Source organism: Uranotaenia lowii, chromosome 2 (genome assembly GCF_029784155.1).
Source record: "Uranotaenia lowii strain MFRU-FL chromosome 2, ASM2978415v1, whole genome shotgun sequence".
Taxonomy (NCBI): domain Eukaryota; kingdom Metazoa; phylum Arthropoda; class Insecta; order Diptera; family Culicidae; genus Uranotaenia; species Uranotaenia lowii.
The window spans coordinates 106,773,361-106,795,229 of NC_073692.1; the positions used below are offsets into that span (position 1 = coordinate 106,773,361).

General features: G+C 35.1%; 1 protein-coding gene across 1 annotated transcript in view; it reads right to left on the reverse strand.

The window, feature by feature from the left end:
• LOC129749189 (uncharacterized) overlaps positions 1–12,114 on the reverse strand; it is a 34,355-nt gene extending 22,241 nt beyond the window's left edge. The window contains exon 1 of the mRNA XM_055744116.1: positions 11,969–12,114. Coding sequence (XP_055600091.1) covers positions 11,969–11,992 — 24 coding nt within the window. The 5' untranslated portion in view covers positions 11,993–12,114. The remainder of the gene's footprint in view (positions 1–11,968) is intronic.
• Between the last annotated feature and the right edge of the window lie 9,755 nt (positions 12,115–21,869).

Consider the following 21,869-nt stretch of genomic DNA (forward strand, 5'->3'; position numbering starts at 1 on the left):
CTTACATGACAAGCAGCTAAGATGTTCATGAAAAAAGTTATAAGTGTTATAACCATTTCAAAATAAAAAAAATCTGAACCCATTGAAAAATACTCAAAAATGGCACTTAAAAATGACAGACTGTGCTTGCTAGAGCTGTTATTAATTGCATGAAATGTTTTTGCAAAGGTTAAATATATCGACAAAAAAGCAGTTTTTTGAGATTTTTTATTTCCATCCTACGTATACACAGCTTTAAAATAAGCAGACAAAAACGCAAAAATTTTAAAAAACAATTTTGAGTTTTTTTTGTATAACACCGAATAAATATTTTGGGTTACAAGTTAGGTTTGTACTTTGTTTACATGAAGTGTGCTGCAAGAATCAAGAAATATTTTTCATTCGAAGTTGAATTTTTTTGGAACTTTCAGTACATCCCTGGCGATTTTTGAATGAAAAATTTTGTTTTCTCATACAAATTTCCATACAAAATTAAAACTCGTTGCGCTAATTCAGGACTGAATGGATCGCTTCCAAAGTTATTATTTCTATTTCTGGCAGCAGAAACAATCAAAAACAGTTGTGGGAGGTGAAAAAAAATTAAGAATTCAAAATTTTCATACATAGCTTGCAGCGGTCTAATGTACATATTTGGCCAAGAATCTTATGCTGGTGTTCTTAATTTGTGATAAGAGACGATTTTCGATCACCGCTAATTATTGCTTTTGGTTGATATTTTTCGGTGAAAATTATGTTAAGTCCAAACAACTTCTTTACGTTTCGGCTTACTTATTTGTTTCGGCAATTTTCAGAAAAACTGTGTTTTAAAAAAAATAAATTACATAAAATTAGAATGCAAGTTTTACACAATTTTCTGTAATTCTTATTTACACAAGAAGCACTTACAATTGTTGAACCGTGTGCTTTCCTAACTTACTTTGAGTCTTGAGTCAGATATTGAACTGCTTCTAGTAGCTTGCGTCCTGCGTTCTTGGTGACGTTATGAAGTCGGTTGTATTATTGATTCTAAACATTTAAACACAGTTATTTTGTTCATATGAAAATTTAAAACATTTTTCGCAAGTTCAACGGCTTTGGCATGCGCTGATCTTATTAACCCTCTGTAATTGCTTTCGAAGGTTTAATCAAAATTTTCAATTGTTGTTATATTTAGAATTGAACATTTCAGTATAGAGTACATAGGAAATTCTGTGTGTTCGTTCGTGGACAGATTAATCAACAAAACCATACACCTCATCACACGAAAAAAGGGTTCGGCAAATAAGCTGCGCCCCTGCTTTCGCGATCCGATCCATATTTTGATCGTATAATTTTTTTCTCGACTGCCTTCCCTGCTGTCCCAAACTGAGTCAGCAAAATTTCCAACCTTGAAGGTCTTCAGTAGTGACCCAGATTTGACTGGTCATCGCCCGCCGGTGCTGATGATGAGAAGTTGTAAATCGAGTTTAGGGCGTAGGTGGTTGGAGTCGATGAAAGCGAAAAAACGAGAGAAGGAAAGGGGCAACAAAAATCGAACGGATCTACCAAGGGGTCGGTGGCCTTGAGGGTCGTGGTTTTGGTTTTTTTTTCGGTGTACGGTTTGGATGGAAAAGGTGAGGCTTGGTACAGGTGGTTTGTCATACGTGATGGTAATTTTGCAAGCATGACTGACGAATGATGTAATATGCGAATCCACTGGTTGACTTATATTAAATTAGCGTGTGGGATTGATGACAGTTATTAATAATTTGAAGGACGTCGTGCTAAAAATCAATAAAGCTACTATGTTTGCCCACACTGTACATAGATATGTATCCAATATACGTAGATTTCTTCAATCATCAATCATTACTACATTTGCGAAAGATCTATCGATCTAGATCACAAGTTCACTGCTCGAGGAGATAATGATTGTTTGAAAGGAGTTGCAAAAACTACCGAGAAATTATTGACAGCCAATTACTTGTTGTTACGTCAAATGTGTACACATGCGGTTCCATAATGAGCTCAGAAGTGTTTAGTTCATATTCTTTCAGCATAATCACCGGGTAGTGTAAAACATTTCTCCACCCAATGCTAGAAGCACCGAGCCCCACGAAGCACAATTTCTCTGAATGGGGAAAAGCGATGACGCTTAGCGAAACAAGGTGAAGAAAACAGACCCAATTCTATAAGCTGATATAGTTCACATCATCTGTGAGGAACAGTTCAACTTTGATGCACAGATAAGAAAAAATATTACATAATTTCGAGACAATTCGTGGTAGATTTTAGTTGTGGCCCGGCAAAGCTTCTAGACATTTTTCTCGGCTTCTCACAACATCAACAGCTAGCTGCTTCAAGTATGTGTAACCATTGCTCAGAGTTAAAGTCGGCCAATCAAGATACAAACTTGGGGGAAAGGGGACGAAGAATTTGTTTATCTTCGCCAACAACCGGCTACCGGTGGCTTCACAACAACAACAACTTTAACAACTGCTCCGATTACGACGAGCTCATGATACTACATAACGCCAAAGGCTGCTCGGGCGGCGAAGAGCTGCTTGCCATTTTCCCACATTGAAGATAAACTTAATTGGAATAAAAAAAACGAGCAACAACTATGATGGAGCTCGGTTGCGATGAAAACAAAAGTTAGAAAAAAATGGATAGGTACTTAAGTATATGGTGGAAAGAAAGCTCATCAACCATCTAAGGCGAATACTGAAAACGCAGAAGAAACAGACGACAAACGTTGGTTGGTTAGTTCAGCCTGAATTGGTTTTGACAGTCAGGTTCCCCTGATTTTAATAACTGTGAACTTGACTGATTGTTTTATTTTTGATAAAACAAATGTCCTTCACATTAAGTTAAATTTACATTGAACTGAATACTATTTGATTGATTGATTTTGTAGTTCATAAATAATTTTAATATGTTATTACTTATGTTATAGACAAAATTTACATGTGCATACATATTTTTTGAAGCACTGTGATTGACATAAAAAAAACAGATTAATTTGTTTTCATCAAATCAAACACTATAAAATCTTTCGAAACTTCAATAAAAACATGGGAAAGGTAATGCTTTTCTGATCATGTTACCATTCATAAACTACAGTATAGCAGACTTAAATATTTGCAGAAACCAAAGTACTAAATTGTCCATTTATAGGTGAAAATCCACTTTGTTGAGTATGTTTGGATTTATGCTGAAGAGACTTGGAACGTTCAGTGGCATATCAGGAGATTCAACTGCTGACAACAATTCATCGTATAAACATTGTGCAATTGAATACTCTGGCGCTTGGTGGTACTTTAATTGTCCTCAAAGGTACGATTAATTCAGCTCACTCGTCTAGTTATTCAAAAGTTTAGATTATTGTAAGATTTTAACATTAGAGTTTATAGTCTGTGAACTTTTTTTCAGCAACCTGAATGGGAAGTATCTAGGAAAAGATTTTAATAACTCTAGAACCGGAATGAGCTTGTTTGGATTTCATGGTCACGACTATTCGTTGAAAATCTCTCAAATGCTGATCCGGCCGAGATAGATCTCCAGAGCAGAACTGCAGTGCAACGAGACGATATTCTGGGCAAAGAGGGGGAGTACAATTTTATAAACCTCCTTCTACGTTCCCGACTACAACAATCCCGTCGAAAAGTCCTTGGAATCCTTGAAACCATAATAAGATCTAAACATTCCCTTAATTTTAATAAGTTTGAAACATAAAAGAAAACGGGTAAGGTAATTCGGTAAGTTCTTTGTTTTCGATTGAATTGAAAAAAAAAACGACTGAAATTTTTTGCTGAACTTCTGTATGGGAACTAATGCGACTAATAAGAAAATTAATAATTTTATCGAATATTTCAATAAAAATTTGTAAGAAATTCATAAAAACACATGAGTTTACATCGGACTTTTAAATATTGGAGTAATTTTATGTTAAAATCTATGACTGTTTGATTATTTATAATATCCTAAGTGACCGATTTTCAAACCGTGAGCAAGAAATGTTACACTATCACTTACAATATATTCGTATAATTTCGTTGTAAATGTTAGAAACTCATATTTTTTGCGAAAATCTGAGTTATTGAAAATTTTATTGACCTATGTTATATAATTTTTATTATGTTAGATGTGGGTGGTCATATTGTAAAAATATTTCATCCTTATGGTATATACATATATTGAATCAATATTAAACCCTTCTGTTCTCTCTTCAAGATTTTGATTAACCTACGTGAAAAGGGCATTGAAAAGCGGTATGTTATTCTAATATTTCATAATTTATACCCTTTTGAATAACTTTGTTTTGTTGACTGAATAAGAAAGAAAAACCTCCCTCAACCTGGACTGATTGGATATGTACAGTGCAGTGGTGTGCGAAAAAAAATGCGCCCCTAAATTCTACGCAGAATGCTCCCAACCCATGTAAATTTTATTTATTAGCAAAAAATTTAACATGGGTGTGTGAAACAAAAAAAAAATCAAAACCCATCGAGAGGCGGGGCATCCATGTTTTCTTAGTATTTTCCTTTTATTTTCTTTTGGCTTGGTGATGACGTCATGATCCTTCAAATATGATGTCCATTAATGAGGCTTTTTTCGTGACGCGAGGTCATTTCGTGAGTTTCAATTAGCACCCCTATAATGTCGCCGTAAGACGTAATTCTAAGAATATTATGGAATTTTCTTTTCTAATGGTTATGCTTTTCTTGAATGGATTCAAGAAATGAAATATTTTTATATCGGTGTTGGAAATAATAGCAGGGAAAAATCTGAACAAAAACACCGAAAATCATAATATGTATATGGTAAAACTTTTTTGACTGATGTTTGTTAATTTTGAAATATTTTTAGCTTTCAGTCAAATTATTTGAGAAATAAAGCGTCGATCCGACGTTTCGACGTAATGTATTTCGCCTTCTTCAGGGTATTACTGTTTTCCGCCCTGTTTTCTTAATTTTCTGCATCAACGTAAATTAAAACTATTTTAAACTGCTATCGGTAGTTACACTGTGTCTTTGTCAACTGTTCTATGAATACTGGATGTGGAATAGTGGGATTCCATGTTATCTTGTTTGTAATGGTGTTCTTTTTGTGTGTATCTATGTATGGAATGTAAAACTCCTGCGTAAGTTGAGTTTAAATTTGTTACATCAGAGCGTTTGTTAATAGATTTAGGTACGTTAAAAATGTGTATCTTCACAAGGATGGCTAAACTTTTCTGATCGAGTATTTTTACAGAATTTAAATAAAATTTATGTTGGTAGTATATACAACGTGCGATGAGAGCAGTATGTATGTAGATGTAGTTTTCATCGCCTTCATTTCCTCGTCTTGGGCCGTGCATCCTTGTTCTATCAGCTGATTCAGTTGTCTGATATTAGGGGGAAGTGTTCCTATATGCGCATATTGGGTAATATGCGCATACAGCCGATTGACGATATGGCTGGAGATTCATCATATCTAATTAGTGCAGTTTGAGGGTAATACGCTTTTAACACATGGCATAAAAAAATTAAACTATTATATAAAGTCGAAAAAATTTAAAAATTCAAACAAGATTTTTGTCAGTTTTGTTATAATATATTGAACTTTAATTATTGTGCATACAGATTCTGTGAACAAAAATTTTAGTGGTTTTTCTTTCTTATTCATCTGGAAATCGGAAATTCAACAAATCGAAGCTTTTGGCAAAGTTGTAAATGATAAGATATTGGAATAAGAGACAGGTTCTGAATGCCCATATCAAAGTAGGTTAAATGCCTATATCAAGAAAAATAGATTAGTCTTATAAATTTTTTACTTTCTATCATTTAAACATGAAATCTACGCTCAAATCAGGATCTTACAGCGAAAAAAGAAGAACTTCCTACTGATCCGATAAAAATACAATATGAACAAAATATTACCCTGAAATATGGCCATATGGCATACTTAACAATGTTTCATGCAAAAGAACTAGTGATGTAAAAAATTTCACCAAAATTTCGGCCTTGACGTATGCTTAACATCCGTTTCTACCATTTTCAATTAAATAATATCAAAATATTGCAAGTGGTAATGAAATATAGCTAAAAACATAAATATGCGCATTTAGCCCGCCAGTTTCGGAAATCGGCTATTTTGACTTCTTTTATTATAAAATTATTTTCACAAAAACTGTAAGAGATTTTAACAAAAAAATTGCTCTTACGTATAGAGAACAGATGTCCGCTCATGTGCATATAGTTTTCAGACTCCTATCTTTTGGAGTATAGGAGAAAATGAGTGCTTTCCTTAATATGCGCATATAGCCTTCCTCTCCCCTACTGCGATGCTTAGCCAATCTATATTTGAAAAAAACTGCCAGTCATACCTATGTGGTTCCAGTTGCATAATTTTTTAAATTTATTAACATCATCGTTGAAAAGAGTACTAGAATGTATCAAACAAGCAAAGGCATACAACGATGTTTGAAGAGAACTAGTATAAGAGTTTCCTTTTATCAAAATCTTGATACTGTGCAACATTTGTTGTTGTAAACTGATTTTTATATTTATTTAATTAGAAAGGTTTGATATCAAACTTCACGTCCTTAATCAATTGATAAGTTCAGGATAGCGTTCAAGTCTTCTAAGCCAGAGGTCATGAGATCGAGTCTCGGTCACGGCATACACAGTACTCCTTCTGTGGGTTGGTGGTGTTAGCATTATTAAAATTATAGCCATTAATATCCTTGAAAGATGTACGCTTTAGTCTTAAGTTGAATTTAGATCTCTTCAAAGAAACATGAAGTTTCACTGAGATCCTATACGTGTGTGTTCGTTTTCTAATAAAAAATATTAACCAAATCAATACCTTTTTTTTTCAACATCGATAGATACTTGCTCATAAAATTCCAAATGAATCACAATTTCATTAAAAAAAAATCAGCAAAAAATGTTGTTTAACTGATAGTTCAGATTAAAATTTGCCGTTTTAAATGTTTACTTTGATTTTTAATGGTTACTGATGAAAATACAGTCCCCCCACAATCATTAGTCACTTAACGTATCATTTCACCACAAAATGATCGTTCATTCGGGTGTCAGTGGACCAAACATCAAGCTTTGCATGAATTTCAGTCATTAAATATTCCCTCTTTTATTTCAAACATGATTTTGTTTCCAATTTTGTTGAAAAATAAAATAATTTACCGAAACCAACGTTTTTCAAAACCACAATTATGGGTCAAAATTGAAGCTTGTAACAATTATTAGTCATATTGCCCACAATTATTAGTCACATAGAAGTCCATGGCAACACCCGAATATCAACATGAAAATCAACAAGTTTCTGGCAAACATTCAGGGGCATTCTTTGCTAGTATACGTTCAAGGGGCAATTGGGTTGAGCTAGCAACCAAGAAATGTTTTGTTTTGCTTGCGAAAAAGTGACCCATGATAGTGTGGAACTTGGTGGATTCTGTAACGATTATGGGTCACTTTTATTTTGCTAAATATTATTGAATTTTCGCATTTCATTTGCTCAGTTTTATTTGGAAAATGTAAACTCTTCTTTTGGGCTTATATGGGACCAATTCATTTGGTTGGAATCTTTGAAATACCCGCATAAGGGGCTTAACGGTTTAAGATGTCAACCTTATAACATTGGAATTTTATGCGATAGTTGCACAGCTTATAGTTCACCTTTGATAAAAAGTATTTAAACAGCAGTTTTACTGTTATCAAACGCACAAATAGTATTTTTAATGCATTTTGATGATATTGTCGATTAACTAAAAATAATAATATGATATAATTTCTTTTGGTTTTGTAGATATCTGCCATCCTAAGACTTACAGAATATTTTTCTGTTTAAGGAGAATTGTTAATTTCTTGAGGCATTTCAAATGGAATAACAATTTTGTTCCATTACTTTGTATTAATAAGTGATAACTATAACAACGGACCCAAAACCCATGCATTTATAATTATAAATATTGCAAACGATTGTATTTGAATCCTACTGTAATTTAAGCATAAATTTTTGGAAAAAGGTTTTTCCTAAAATTTTTATCAATTTAAAATTTTAGTTTCAAGATTTTTATGAGCAAGTATCTATCGGTTTTTTTTAAAAAAGAGTAGGCTGTGGTCAAAGAAATCAGGAAGGGTTTTTTTTTGACAGGAAAATTTTCTACAATTTGTTATTGTGATTTTATTCTTGCGCTAGAGTTTTCACACAAAAGTTTCGTCAATCTCAAATTTTGCTCAACGATTTCGTACTTTTTCTCTCACCGTACACCACTTGAATATGAGAACTAACTAATCACAGCAATCATGCCATTAACAACCAAAAATAACAAAAATTCATGGAACTTCACTTCGAGCGAAATTTTAAGTTAACTCTTGAAGTATTCAATTGTGATAATTTTATTGAAAAAATCTTCTTTTCTAGGTCAAACATGAGGTAAAAATTTAAGAAGAATTTTCTCATTCAAAGTTGTAATTAAAAATAAATTTGTGCCGAAAACAGTGTTTTTTTTTAAATTTTCATACCCTTCCAGCATCAAGCATCCCAATCTACTGAATAGCTGTACTACTTCAATCCTGGGTATTCTGGAATCGTGCAACTGTGAAATTTGCGATAAGGACGACTCGAGACTAGAGCGTGATCATAGTTATGACTGAGTATGGCTCGGACACGTTGAAGCCATGTAACTACTGAAAATAAATGAATTGAAGAACTGAAGGAACAATCTTATTGATTGATACTATTTCACAAATCCCTTCATAATTCTTATAGCAGCGGATCAAAGAATGGCTAGAAAATGGACACGGGTTTAGCCTTAAAACGGAGAGCAGAAAACGTATAATCGTCTGATAAAACTTTTCGCCAAGGCCTTGAATCGGTCCAAAATTTGTCTGTTTCTAGATTCGGTTTTAGATGACTTCTTCCAGTCTTTGAACCATTTTTCCTCCCAAATATTTTGGCAGTCTAGTAGAGATACGGCTTTAAATTTAGGATGATATTTTGTAAAGCAATGTCACATTGCAAAGTTTCCAGCTGTTAAATATGTGTAAACATTTTTTTCAAGCTATTCCTGCGTCATGAATCATCCGAAATTATAGTTTTCCTTCGATTTGATGAGCCTGTTTAGAATTATTTTTAATCTATTTTTATATTTATATTTCTTTATAACTTTCTAACTCAAACCCTATATAATCATATGAAGCGTTTTGCGGGGAACTGCACGCTTTATTTCTCCCTAGTTCCTGTATCTTATGCGTTTATCATCACATGGTTGGCCTGGCCGTAATTGTATCAGCAATGCATGTTCTATGTATCAGATACTATGTTGAAAAGAAAAATGAGGAACGAAAGTTTTTCATTTTCCAGGATCCATCCAAGTTTTGGCCATGTTAGTGTCAAAAGAAGAAGAAGCAAGTATCAATTGAATTTGAAATAAAAATTGGGTTCTGTTTGCTTAAAACGTACTAATAGAACATGCGCATGGAGCAAGGATGCCTAAAAAAATCTATGTTTTTGCAGAACAAAATCTGACTTTCTGTGATTTTACCCTGAAAACCTGTGACTGTTTGCTGAGATGGAAATAGCGAAAATTCCTTTGAATAGTCACGAAGCAAAGTCTTTTTTACAGTTCACTTAAGAAAAATTAATTAACGATACAAATCTTAGCACGTTTTTCAAAAACTAAGTTAATAATCTAAAATTTATGCAGACAAAAAATTTATAATTTTGGAATCACGCACAATATTTAGAAAATCTGTGAAATCTATGAATATTTTTAATTTATGTGTTCTGTGACACAGATTCTGTGATGAAAATTTGCTCAAAATTCTGTAAAATCATAGATTTTTTCTGTGATTTCAGCAACCTTGACGTGGAATTGAAATATTTTTTTTTCACAAAATCGTTCACCGTTCGCATAACCTTTCAAAAAACGATTCCATATCATTCGTCTATTATTTTAGCTCCACATATCTATATTATTATTTTTATTATTATGAGTAAATTGTTGGTAGAATTTAGTGGCGCTGCTATTTTTTCACACACCACTATATGTAAGTATCAAGAAGGCCGCAAAATAACATGAAAATGTTTTCAAAACTTTTTTGATTTTTTTTAAATAATTATAATGTTCATAAATATCCATGAAATTCTTATTCCTTCAAATTGAGTTGATAAGAAATAATGATTTATTAGCTGACGCATTTAATCTAATTGGTGCGTATTCTTCTTCTCCAATTTTTGTGAATATTTTCATGCAATTATATTAAAATTTAGAAAAACTATTCAAGAATGAATAAAAAAAAACTAATATTAAATCAAAAATAAGAATCAAGTTTCATTGGAAAATTCAGATTTTAAATTTAAGTTTCAAAACTCAGCTTTAGTAGTCAGAATCGTACTTTTCAGATCTCAAATTAAAATCCGAATCAATCATCTGTTTTCAAGAAAACTGCATTCATTTTTTAAGAGACCTCAGGGAAAGTGTTTCTCATATTGCAGGTAAACGTATTTATGCAATCATAACAACAAAAAGTGTGTTTGTGTAACGAAACGTGTGAACTTGAATTTAACATACAATTTTATTATCATTTTGAGATAAATTTCACAAAAATCTGATCGTTTAACAGTCTGTCCAATTAAAAAAAAATCAAGCCAGATTGTTGAAAAAATTGTAAATAAACTTAAATGAACAAAAAAAAACGCTAGGTTCGGATTAAAATCAACTGTCACTCAATTTAAAAGAAAGTTCAATTGCATGAAAGTCTATTTTCGATTTCAAAACATCGAAACAACCTTCAGATTGACCTCACCATATAAACAATTTCATGTCTATCACGTACTTTTTTTTATCCACTACCCACTTTCACGAGAGCCTCGTTTAATCAGCGGTTTAGTTACACAAGTAGGTACCGAAAAATCGAGAAATGCTTTCTTTCACCCCAGCCTTCGTTAGCTCTCTCGCTCGATGAGATAAACGATAATTTTTTTTTGCATTTTACCCGTCAATTTTCCATTACGTCAGCGACTTAGACAGATCAAAAGTCTAACGATGATGTTCGGACTCACTAACTAGTAAAGCGTCACATAGAATCTCATTTCACGCCGAAATGAACTGTTTAGCGCATTAAGCGTTTCCGACGAATAATTCATAAGCATTTGGAATAGGCGCTTCCCCTCGTTCGCCTATCAGCGCTTGAAGATGTAACATCTGCCCCAAGATGTCTAAGTAGATGGATGGATGGATGATGTTTCATAACCCTCAAAGTTCAATTGAGCACCAAGCCCACACACTCGTGCTTAAATGTGAAATTTTAATCATTGGCAGCGTACCGGTTTAGACCGATTAGTAACGAAAGCAACAGGTTTCTGAATTATTTTTTTCTTGTTATTTTTACTCGGGTCAAGTACGAATGTCTCTAAGGTGTGTACCCTTTTTGACCTATGTTGAAGTTTGGCCTTTTGTGCATCAGCAGATTTTTGACCAGATTATCTGTAGACTCCGGAATATTTTTCACTTTCAATTATTGGTAAACACGTTGCTTCACAGAGCGACCCGTTGAAAAAATATTTGCGCAGAGAGCTCAAATGATTGATGGGAATGCAAATCCGGTAAATTTCACCATACGGTTATTTTTTGTTTGTTTGGCGAGTTTGCTGATTTTTTTCGTTAACAGATGATGATGCAGAAAAGTTGCATTTCAACCGATTACGTGGCTGCACTCATTTGCACCTTTTTCTGTCCATTTTCATCATCGTCTATCACAGTTCGACAACAAAACCCCGAATCCGATATGGTCGACGGAGATGTTAATTGATTGAGCATATCATCCCGTAACTGATCGTGATCGATTGATTCGCACATTTGTAACTAGGTTGCGACCCACATTGCCAGTTCCTTGAGTTTGTTTCACTTCACTAGATAATCACACACCTTTGTCCATCCCTCAAAGTCCTTAAAACTTAGAACAATTCCCCAAAAAACATGAACAAAAATTTCACTAACCACTAGATTCCATCGGGGCTTCATGGCGGTACCCGAATCTGCTTGGAGAGTATTCGCTCGTCACAAACACACCAGGGACACGGATCCTATCCGAGGCACTTTTTAACACTAACTGACTGAATTGTTTACATCCGCTAGTATTTAATATATCGAATCATGTGGTTTGGGCTCCAGCCAGATCGAAAGTCAAATTTACCACCCCTAAAAGCCGAAGAAAACCACAAAAGCGATCGCGACCCCCCAAAAGAGAGCGAGAGTTCACGCCGAGGTTTGTTTTTCTTCCCTCATCAAGAAAGCTCCCTCTTCGAAGCGAAAGCTTTTGAACGAAAGTGAGAGTGGAGAGTCTTCTATCATCTGGTATCGACTAGGTACAAGCAATTGAGGTCTCACGCGAGGTCTCTGAGCACAGCAAGTTGTTGACTCAACAACAACCCTTCGTTCGGGTTTCGCTCGTGAATGAGCCAATGTTTTGAATTCTGACTAACACGTGATCTCATCAGCTCCAGCCGGCAAACTATGCTGTGGGGAGAACTCGATCATCTATCAACACACGATACCGGTGTCAAACAACCCAAACAGCCAACCGGTCTTTCGTGGAGTTTAGGTGAAATTTACACCGGGGCCTGCCGCCTGACTGAACCTACCGATGATGAAGTTTGAAGTTGTTAGTAGCAAAACATTTGATCTTATAAGTTTTCAATTAAGTGTTTGGCACGGAAGGTTACAGGGTTGATTTTGTGTTTATTTTTAAACGCAAGAATTGTATAGGAAAATCGCGTTTTGTACCTAGTGCTGCAAAATCGATGAAACACTGGTGAATTAATATATCAAATTAGTTTTTTTTGGTGCAAACGATTGCAAAGGTTTAGTTTTCAATTAGAACATACCGACTCAATCCGTTCACGTATACGATTCAATCACGGATTTTGTTTGCAGTGCACGAAAGATTGATTTCTCCGACGACTGCTTTGGAATTGAAGATCCAAAAAATCGACCAACAGCAAGTTTTCTATTTACGTTTATAAAACCTGTTTCGAAAACCTAAATCATCAATTTCAAGAATATTTTATTCTCCGTGCATATAGCGGGTCTGGAGGCCTCTATAAAGCAATTTCAAAACCTCGCTATGAAACCCAGTCAAAATTTCATAAAAAGTTAAGTGTCAACATACAGCTGATCTGAGATGAGAAGAAGAGAAGAAAAACAAAACCGACGAGAATTTTGCGTACGATTTCTGCAACCAGAAGGTACATTTTCCATCGTATTTTTTAACTTGTAGGTAATTTTTTAAAAAATGCTGTAGTTAATATCCGGAAATATGCTCTTCCTGGCCCGGTCGTCCACAATTCGGTGCAATTGCCCCGATCGTTGCTGAGTCCGGATGCTTACCCAAGCAACCAGAATTCCCTTAAAAAGGTTTCATAGAAGCTTAATCAGCTCTCATTTGTGTCTGAAGAGAATGATACTCAGACCAAAATTTAAGTTCTTAAAGCTACTTTCAAGCTCGTTTAGGTGGCTGTAGAGAATGCTACTCAGCTGAAGAGAATGTCAAAAAACTTCTACGCGCCGAAAAAAAAAATCCGGTTGACTAATTGTTCTGACAACCAGATGACAGATTACTAGGTTGCCGGTCTATCATGGTCAATCTCACTGATTTCAATTACATTGTTTTGATTACAAAAGCTGCTTACGCATGGAGAATTGAACCACTGCTCTGTAGGTTGAAATGAAATTCACGAGCCTCTCGACCAATCCAGCAATAGTTCATTGCCACTATAATAATTTAAACTTAATGTCATTTGAGATGATTGAATGGGTTGGTGAATAGATTGTACCTTATTTCGTTTAAATGACTTTCAGTACACCATATAAATAATAAAAGAAAAATTCTCATCATTAAAAATTTATTCGAATATCTTAACATTGATAAGAAAAATTCGAAAAAAAGTTGAAATCCATTTGTAAATATCAGTAGAGATATAAATAAAACAAATACCATGACAAGGAAACGACAGACATTTTTGACATGCTGCTTAGAAATCTCAAATAGTTTCTTTAAAACACCTAGAAATATCTTAACGGTGCGTTAGAATGTGTTAAGCGAACGTTATCGACCTTCTCGAAAGAAGTTGCATTAAAAGCGTTCCGTTATCGATAATTTAACCTTTCAAAATGCGATGTAAGTTCTTGAATAACTTTTAAGTGACAAGAGTCACCTGAAGTTCCCGTAAAACATTTTTTCAGCCAAATCGGAACTTCGGAGTTCTATCTTTAAGTAAAAACATGACTTTTGGTTGCTTGGGTAGTAATTTGCTGGTACCGGATGGTTCCTCACACCAGCAACACATCCAGAAAAGTTCGACTGTGCCGTCGCGTTATCTGCTGGAATTACTGCGCAGCTGTGGCGGAATGTGGCTAGAAAAACATCCGGAAAACAATATAATCCGACAATCCGTTGTTCCGGAGCTGCTGCATGGCTGTGGCAATGGAAACCGGAATGAGGACCTACTATTTCCCAAACAAGTACAGCGAATTCTACTGCTGGATCCGGATTAAAAGGTATTGTAATAAATTGAATTCAAATAGAAAGTGAATTGCATTCTGGTGTTTTTTTTTTAACTATTTCATGGAACGACGAAACGCTATTTTGATGGAATATTGATAATATTGAGAAAATAAATCTCATTCATCTTGTTATTATGAAGCATTTAATATTTTCTTATCTAAGTTTATGGCATATCCCCAAATTGAAATTCTATTTAGAGAGCAATTAAGACAGATATGAAAATTGATAGGTGGAAAGGTCAAAGCTAGAGCGCTTTGGGTAGAAGGAACGAATAGATGGTGAAAATGTGAGCTAGGGGGGCCCGGTCGGACGCAATCTCATGTGTTCGACCCATCAGAGCAGGTTGTGGGTAGCAATGTGGCTTCTTCATCACTTGCTACAAATAACCAGCTGTTGCTGGGCAAAGGATCACACAAGTAGTAAAGCTGTCGATAACACAATGCCCTAGCTCACATTTTCACCATCTATTCGTTTCTTCTACCCAAAGCGCTCTAGCTATGACCTTTCCACCTATCAATTTTCATTTCTGTCTTAATTGCTCTCTAACTAGAATTTCAATCATGCTTCCGAAAATCAATCATTTTCACTGAGCCATGCTTGACTACATTCAGAGCCAAAAAATCAAAGCAGTCAAATTTTCCTTCTTCAACCAAATCATACAAACAATCATGCATGACAACGACGCTTCTGTATTTGAAACACTTTTGCGATACATGATGAGGTAAAAAAGGACGCAGACTATCAGCAACGAACGTCTCGATGCTGATTTCCTTCCCCTAACGACTTTCAACCTTTAGGATCATAACTGATATGTATCAGTTTTGAGCGATCTATGTAGGCTATCAGATGATTTTTTATTTTTCGTTTTGCCTAGAAGGACAAAATCATGACTAGGTAACCGCAATGAACTGTCCAGCATGTGCTACAGCTTTTTTGAACATGTGGTCCTGGTATTTATTCAGATTTTTCCTTTTGAAACATTAATGATCGTCTATCAATAACGAGCATTATCAACAATGATGCGAGGATAGACGTTCGGGAATGATTGAGGGAGCGACGTTCAAAATGTATCACCAAGTATGTCGATCAAAGTCGATTAGCCACGTGACGAATAGCAACGGTAGCCTCCGGTGGGGCATGGTATATCTTCTTGTATCAAGTTAGTGTTGATTTTCGACATATATTCAATGGGTACTTTTACCACGTGCGTATCACAGCACTCGGAGGTAGCATCATTCTAGCTAGAAACCATTCCTGATTGCTTTTCTTGAGCGATTTTCCGACCACTGATTTAAATTTGCCGATATGCCATAAACTTAGATAAGAATATATCCCAGCGGCGATCAAAATAAGATAGTATTTAATATTATGAACCATATGAGAGCTAACATCTTATTCTAACTGTATAAAACACTGATAGATAAACAAAATGACAGAAACTCAGAATTACTTTTTATGTTTCGAAACATAGATTCTGTATTGAAATGTATCGTTGTTCCTTGACAAAATGGAACCATCTTATCATGTTTTCGACTCAGTCAGAAATTTTTTTTTCATCAATTCAATTTCAAAACCGCTGTAAGAAATTAAAAAAAACTAAAAATTGACATCTTTCATCCGACGAAACCTGGTTGTATGAGGTACTTTTAATGTGTTCTTCAGAACCTCCTGTTAGTGGGCCTCTTGTAAGTGTTTTAAAACTAAACTCAACTAAACGTTGTTTTATAGCGCAGTTTGGAAGAACACTTCCAGTTTTTTTTTATAAAACTAAAATTATTACTTGGGAATATCTTACAGGAACACCTCAAATCTTTAGAATAATGTTACAAGCCGAACTAGATTATCCTAGTTTTTTTGTCCTCAGAGTTCTGGTGAATGATAATAAGACGATAACTTTAAATAGTACAATTATTCAAAAATGAGCATAATATCTTTTTTTGAAATTAATTTGTAAGAAAAAAAAATCAGTTGCATTAGTAAACAATAGTGTTTATTAATGAACACTGAGCTAAAATCCAAACTTAAAACAACTTTAAATTCCTTGAATTCCTAGTGACTGACAATTGAAACGGTTTTTTACGGTAAATGTTATAACATCTTTTGGCTATTTATATGAAAAAAAAAACAAAAAAAAAGCGACAAACTCAAAACAGAGTTGCGATCCGTCGTCGCCATGATGTTTGAAGCTGTGACTGTGAATGGTATTGGTCATTTTAATGTTCCTCACACTGGGTTCCTCTTCGCTTGCCGGTCACTCATGTCAGTCGTGTGTTGAAAGAATTTCAAAGTGAAGCATTCACCAATCGCATTCAAACAACCGAAGTCGAGGGGTATTGTTGCTCCTGCCAGCAAGCCCGTTTTCAGTTTGTTATTGCTGTTGTTGCTTTCTACCAGCATAAGGCGGCATCCATAAATTACGTAACGCAAAAATGCCCTTTTTTTGACCCCCTCCTCCCCGTATGTCACAAATCGTAACGCTTCGACGTACCCCCCTATGAAAATTACGTAACGCTGACAATTACCCCCCCCCCCTATCTTATCATGATTTAAAATACTGATTTTCGAAGTTGAAAAAATATTTTAACATAAATCTATTTAACGTTCTTAAAAACGGAATTAATATCTATCCAAATCGCTTCTCCAACTAATTGATGATAACTCTCTGATAAAATAAATTATTTGTCTTATTTCTAGTTACTCTGTGCTTGATAACTGATGATCTACCTTGTTTTGTTCCAGGAGCATAACTTATTATGCAAAAAATACTCCATTTAGCAGTATTCGTGGGAATCACCAAAGTTGCATTTTTTAAATCAATTGAGATAAAAATAGTAAAATTTCCGTTTTAAAATTGGATTGAGTTCTTGGGGGAAAATACACCTAATATTCGGCTTTCCAACGGTTGTTTCACAGATATCCAACGCATATTTTATGGAGTCTATCTCAGAATCTTTAAAAAGGAAAGGTTATAAACCATTTTCAATCTTGTTGAAGCTTCAAATTTTAAGCTGATTTTGGTTTGCTAATTTTCTGCAAAAATTGCATGACATCTAAAAAGCTGCAATTAAACTCAAATTTTTAAGGAACAAATCGTTACGTAACGATGAGCATACCTCCCCCCTCCCCTATGTCACAATTCGTAACGCTCGAGCTTACTCCCTCCCCCCCTATGAGCGTTACGTAATTTATGGATGCCCCCTAATTGTTGTTCCTACTTTCAACCCGTTTTCAATTAGATATTGCTATAGCTGCTCCCTGCCAGCAGACGAGCTTTTTTGTTTGCATTCAAGGTCTTTCCTCCATTCTCATTGTAGTATCTAAGTTGTCAGGTATTTCTATACTGTTTATCTTATGTCAACTAAAGATCATTATTAGTTTAACCACGGATCTTGGAGGTTCAAGATGATACACTCATCACTATCCTTCATTCTCAACAGCTTGGCCAGTCACAAGACGGAGAAATGTTGACGATGATCTTGCTTGTTCCGTCATGTGAGTAGTGAGGTTCCGTCATTTGAGTGCGGAGCCGTGGTGTTCAAGGAAAATCGCTAGTCTAGTCAAGCGTGACGGGTGAGTTCTCGCAACTCTGCTCAAAACTAAGTGTGCATTTTTCCATTCAAATCTTTAAATCAGAACTTGCTCATCTGAATCTCGATTTAAAATCTGTCAAACATACTACCACTAAAGTTGATCTTGACCAAGGTTTTTAGAAACACAAAGTTCTCCGACTTTCACAGTAAATAGGCGAGGAGTGTGTGGAGCAACAGGTAGCACGGAGAAAAATGACGACAGTTGTTCCAAATATTTCAGCTTGTTGATTTTTTCGCATTCAACTTCTTTTATAATGAATTCAACTACAAACTTCTAATTGTCCATACGCAATCAACTATCAATATAATGCATTCAACTGTATAATTTATTTTATGCATTCAACTATAAATACAATAGATTCAACTACAAACTGCTATGAATATAATAGATTCAATTGTAATGGTAAAATTGATTCAATTGTAATGGTATTATTGATTCAACTGTAGATATAATAGATTCAACTACAATTGTATGATTGATTTTAGGCATTCAACTATAAATATAATAGATTCAACTGTAGTGGTATAATTGATTCAACTGTAAATATGATAGATTCAACAGTAGTGGTATAATGATTCAACTGTTAATATGATAGATTTAACTACAATTGTATGATTCATTTTTGGCATTCAACTATAAATATCAATCCATTATTTCAGCTTAATTATACCAATCATCAAAATGTAGTTGATTTTATCGCGTCCAACTATAAATATAAAAGATTAAACTACAAACTGTTGATTGATAAATTTTTGACAAATAGTTGATTTTTTCAATCAGTGAGATTTTAAAGAACGTAGTTTGACTATACGTGCTTATGCGTGTAGTATTCAGTCCAGCAAAAGAAAAAAAAGCCGGCAAATTTGCAAAAGATAAATATTTAACGCGTTCATCAGCGAAAAGCACAACCTTAAAACCCCTACCCCTTAAAAACGGTTCCTGGCAGCGGTCGATGGTCGAAGTGCTGTGGCTGGAGTTACGCAAACGATTTCATATGGAATCGCATGTTCCTGTTTGCGGCCGTAGTGCTGATGCTTGGCCAGCAGTTCCTGACATCGTTCGTAACCGCTTTCCGGCTGCTTGCAAAACTGTTTCCAGCATCAAATCGACAAGGGCCTTGGTGGGGGAACGTAAGTCCTTTATGTTTTACGGAATGGCAGCGGTGTTCTGGCCTGTCATGGCCAGCAGTTCTTGGCTCATTTTCATCGAAGAAATCGACGAAGGCGGCCTGATAGGGAAACAGTACTCATCGAAACTGCGAATTGCAAATAGATCCCATAGGAAACACAAAAGTAATCGTAAGGTTTTCTTTAATTTTTAAAACATTTTGTTCCGGAAAAAAATTGATAATATAAAAAAACTAATGTATGTGTTTTTGTGTCTTCCAGGGAATTTTCTCCTAAGTGTCCCCAAAATTGTATCCACAACAACAGCGGAAGGCCACGCTTGCTGCCTGTTGGGAAAATCATATTAGCGGCTGGGAGAACCAACCAAATGGACCAAAGTATCGGAATTGGTTGTGATGATGTGTGTTTCTTTTGTGAAACACAGCTGATATGGAAGCTTAAGGAGTGCTGAAGGAAAATCAGGCGATCGGGCGCAAGTTGCCCTCGGAGAAGGATCCGAATCCTCCTCTGTTCAAGATGCATATTTTTGCCCCGGTCCAGATCATGGCCAAGTCTCGGTTCTGGTATTTCCTGCGGCAGCTGCGTAAGCTCAAGAAGGCCACCGGCGGGATCGTTTCGGTGAAACGCATTCTGGAGAAGACGCCGCTGCGGGTATGATACCCGATTTGGAACCAACAGATCATCGAGGTCGAATCGGTGGAGGCCAGCAAGATGCGCCGTGCTACGTTGCTTCAAGGATCTGAAAAGCGGGCCGAGATTTCCAACCTTCTTGTGGTGTTACCTCCATAACGGTTTAAGTTTGGTTAAACATGAAAAAGGAAAATTAATCTAAAAAGGAAATCCAATGTTTCTACTCTTTTGTTAGCTTTCATTTCGGAACCAGAATTAAAGGTTCTGAGCCATCTGAAATAGTAAAAACCTACAAAACTTCTGAATATACATTTTGGCTAATTGTTTATATGAATAAAATCAACCTTTAATTCTATAATATACAATAATTGAATCAATTGGAGAGCTAAGCAAGCCTTGGTCGAGTGCGGTCGTGTGTTTTTCGCTCGTGCATTTTTTCGGGTTGAAGTTTCTGTGAAAAATGAAAATTTATAATTTTCATAATATTAATAAGTTGTTGAAGTTAACTTAGATATTTTTTATAGTATTTCGTCTGGCTGCGGAACTGACTGATATAGAAACGAAACTTGTGGAAGTCGGGCCTCTCGAATGGTGTTGAAAATGTTTTTTTTTGTGTGGCTCTCGAACGATGGAAAAATTACTTTCGCGTAGTGTATAAAACTCATCGGAGAAAGTGAGATTTTAGTTGGAGCTACGTGATTTAATGTTGATTTGTTGAGTGGAATTATGTTGTCGGGTGAAATTCTTAAAAGAGTGCAGTGCATTACCGGCGTTACGATCATTCTGATGACAGCGGCATTTTGTAGTGAATCGTGAATCCAGAAAATTCAAAGTTTCCAGGCGGTACTGTGGATCTAAGCTAAGTATTTTGTCCTAAATTTATTTCTAGGTTATACAGAGAATTTTGTGTGTGTGTGTGTGTGTGTGTGTGTGTGTGTGTGTGTGTGTGTGTGTGTGTGTGTGTGTGTGTGAGGGGGGGGGGGGGGGGCGGTAAGTTTTAAAGTGAATTTATTTAAAATGGCATTGGCCAATGCCACTTCGCAGTTGGGGTCGTAGGTGGTCCTTAGTTGACCGTTTTATTCTATAATGAGATACAAATAAACAGTATCTATGCAATATAAGTTTTACATTGGATTATGTCAAATAAGTGAATTTCAAGGAAGAAGGTAAAATGTTTGCCAATTTTAATGACGGTATAAAAAATAAGACAGAACGTTCCATTTAAAAAAAGTTTAACGATGAGGATTTTGGTGAAAGATAAGAAAAGAAATTATTTTTTTTTAAGGAATTCAGATTTGGGTGGTTTATGAAGTAGAGTATTTATTTACAGAGGATTTCATGTTCGTGGGTTTTGAAGAATTCTTCCAGCTGAGAGACGAACCAACCAAAGGCTGGAAGTCTCTTAAAATAAAGAAAAAATCATCCAGCAAAATAATACATTCCTTTAATTTTGTACGTTTAAAGGTGCGCATTTTCATAATATGTTTTAAAAACGAATAAATAGACTCGCGACATCGCGGAGACAAAACAAAAAATCAACATAAATAGAGAGATCCTTTTAATCAGTGCGATGAAAAATGTAACATGCGTGTCTGAAAATAACATTTTAAACATTTCCTTGAAGTTACACAGCAATAAGCTTTTCAGCAGCTTTAGGTCTCAGAACATCTAAAGTAATGTTTTCTGAATCAAAAATATGTTGAAATGGATATATTATAGCCTTTGATCTGTATTCAGTTGGCTGGTAGGAGCTTTGTGTTTTCAAACGTTATTTTTATAGGATCAAGGCTGGAAATTTAATTAAGAAATTTTTTACTCAGGGAACTTATAGGATTTTATAATGTAATCAAAGGAAGACAGGTTCAATCAGATCCATGCACTTGTCAAAAGTGTTTCCAAATTGTTTCCTTTTACCCACACTCCAAAACAAAATTGTTTGCTAGGATGCAGAGGTGACCTCGGTCCTAAAGCGCAAATTGATAACTTT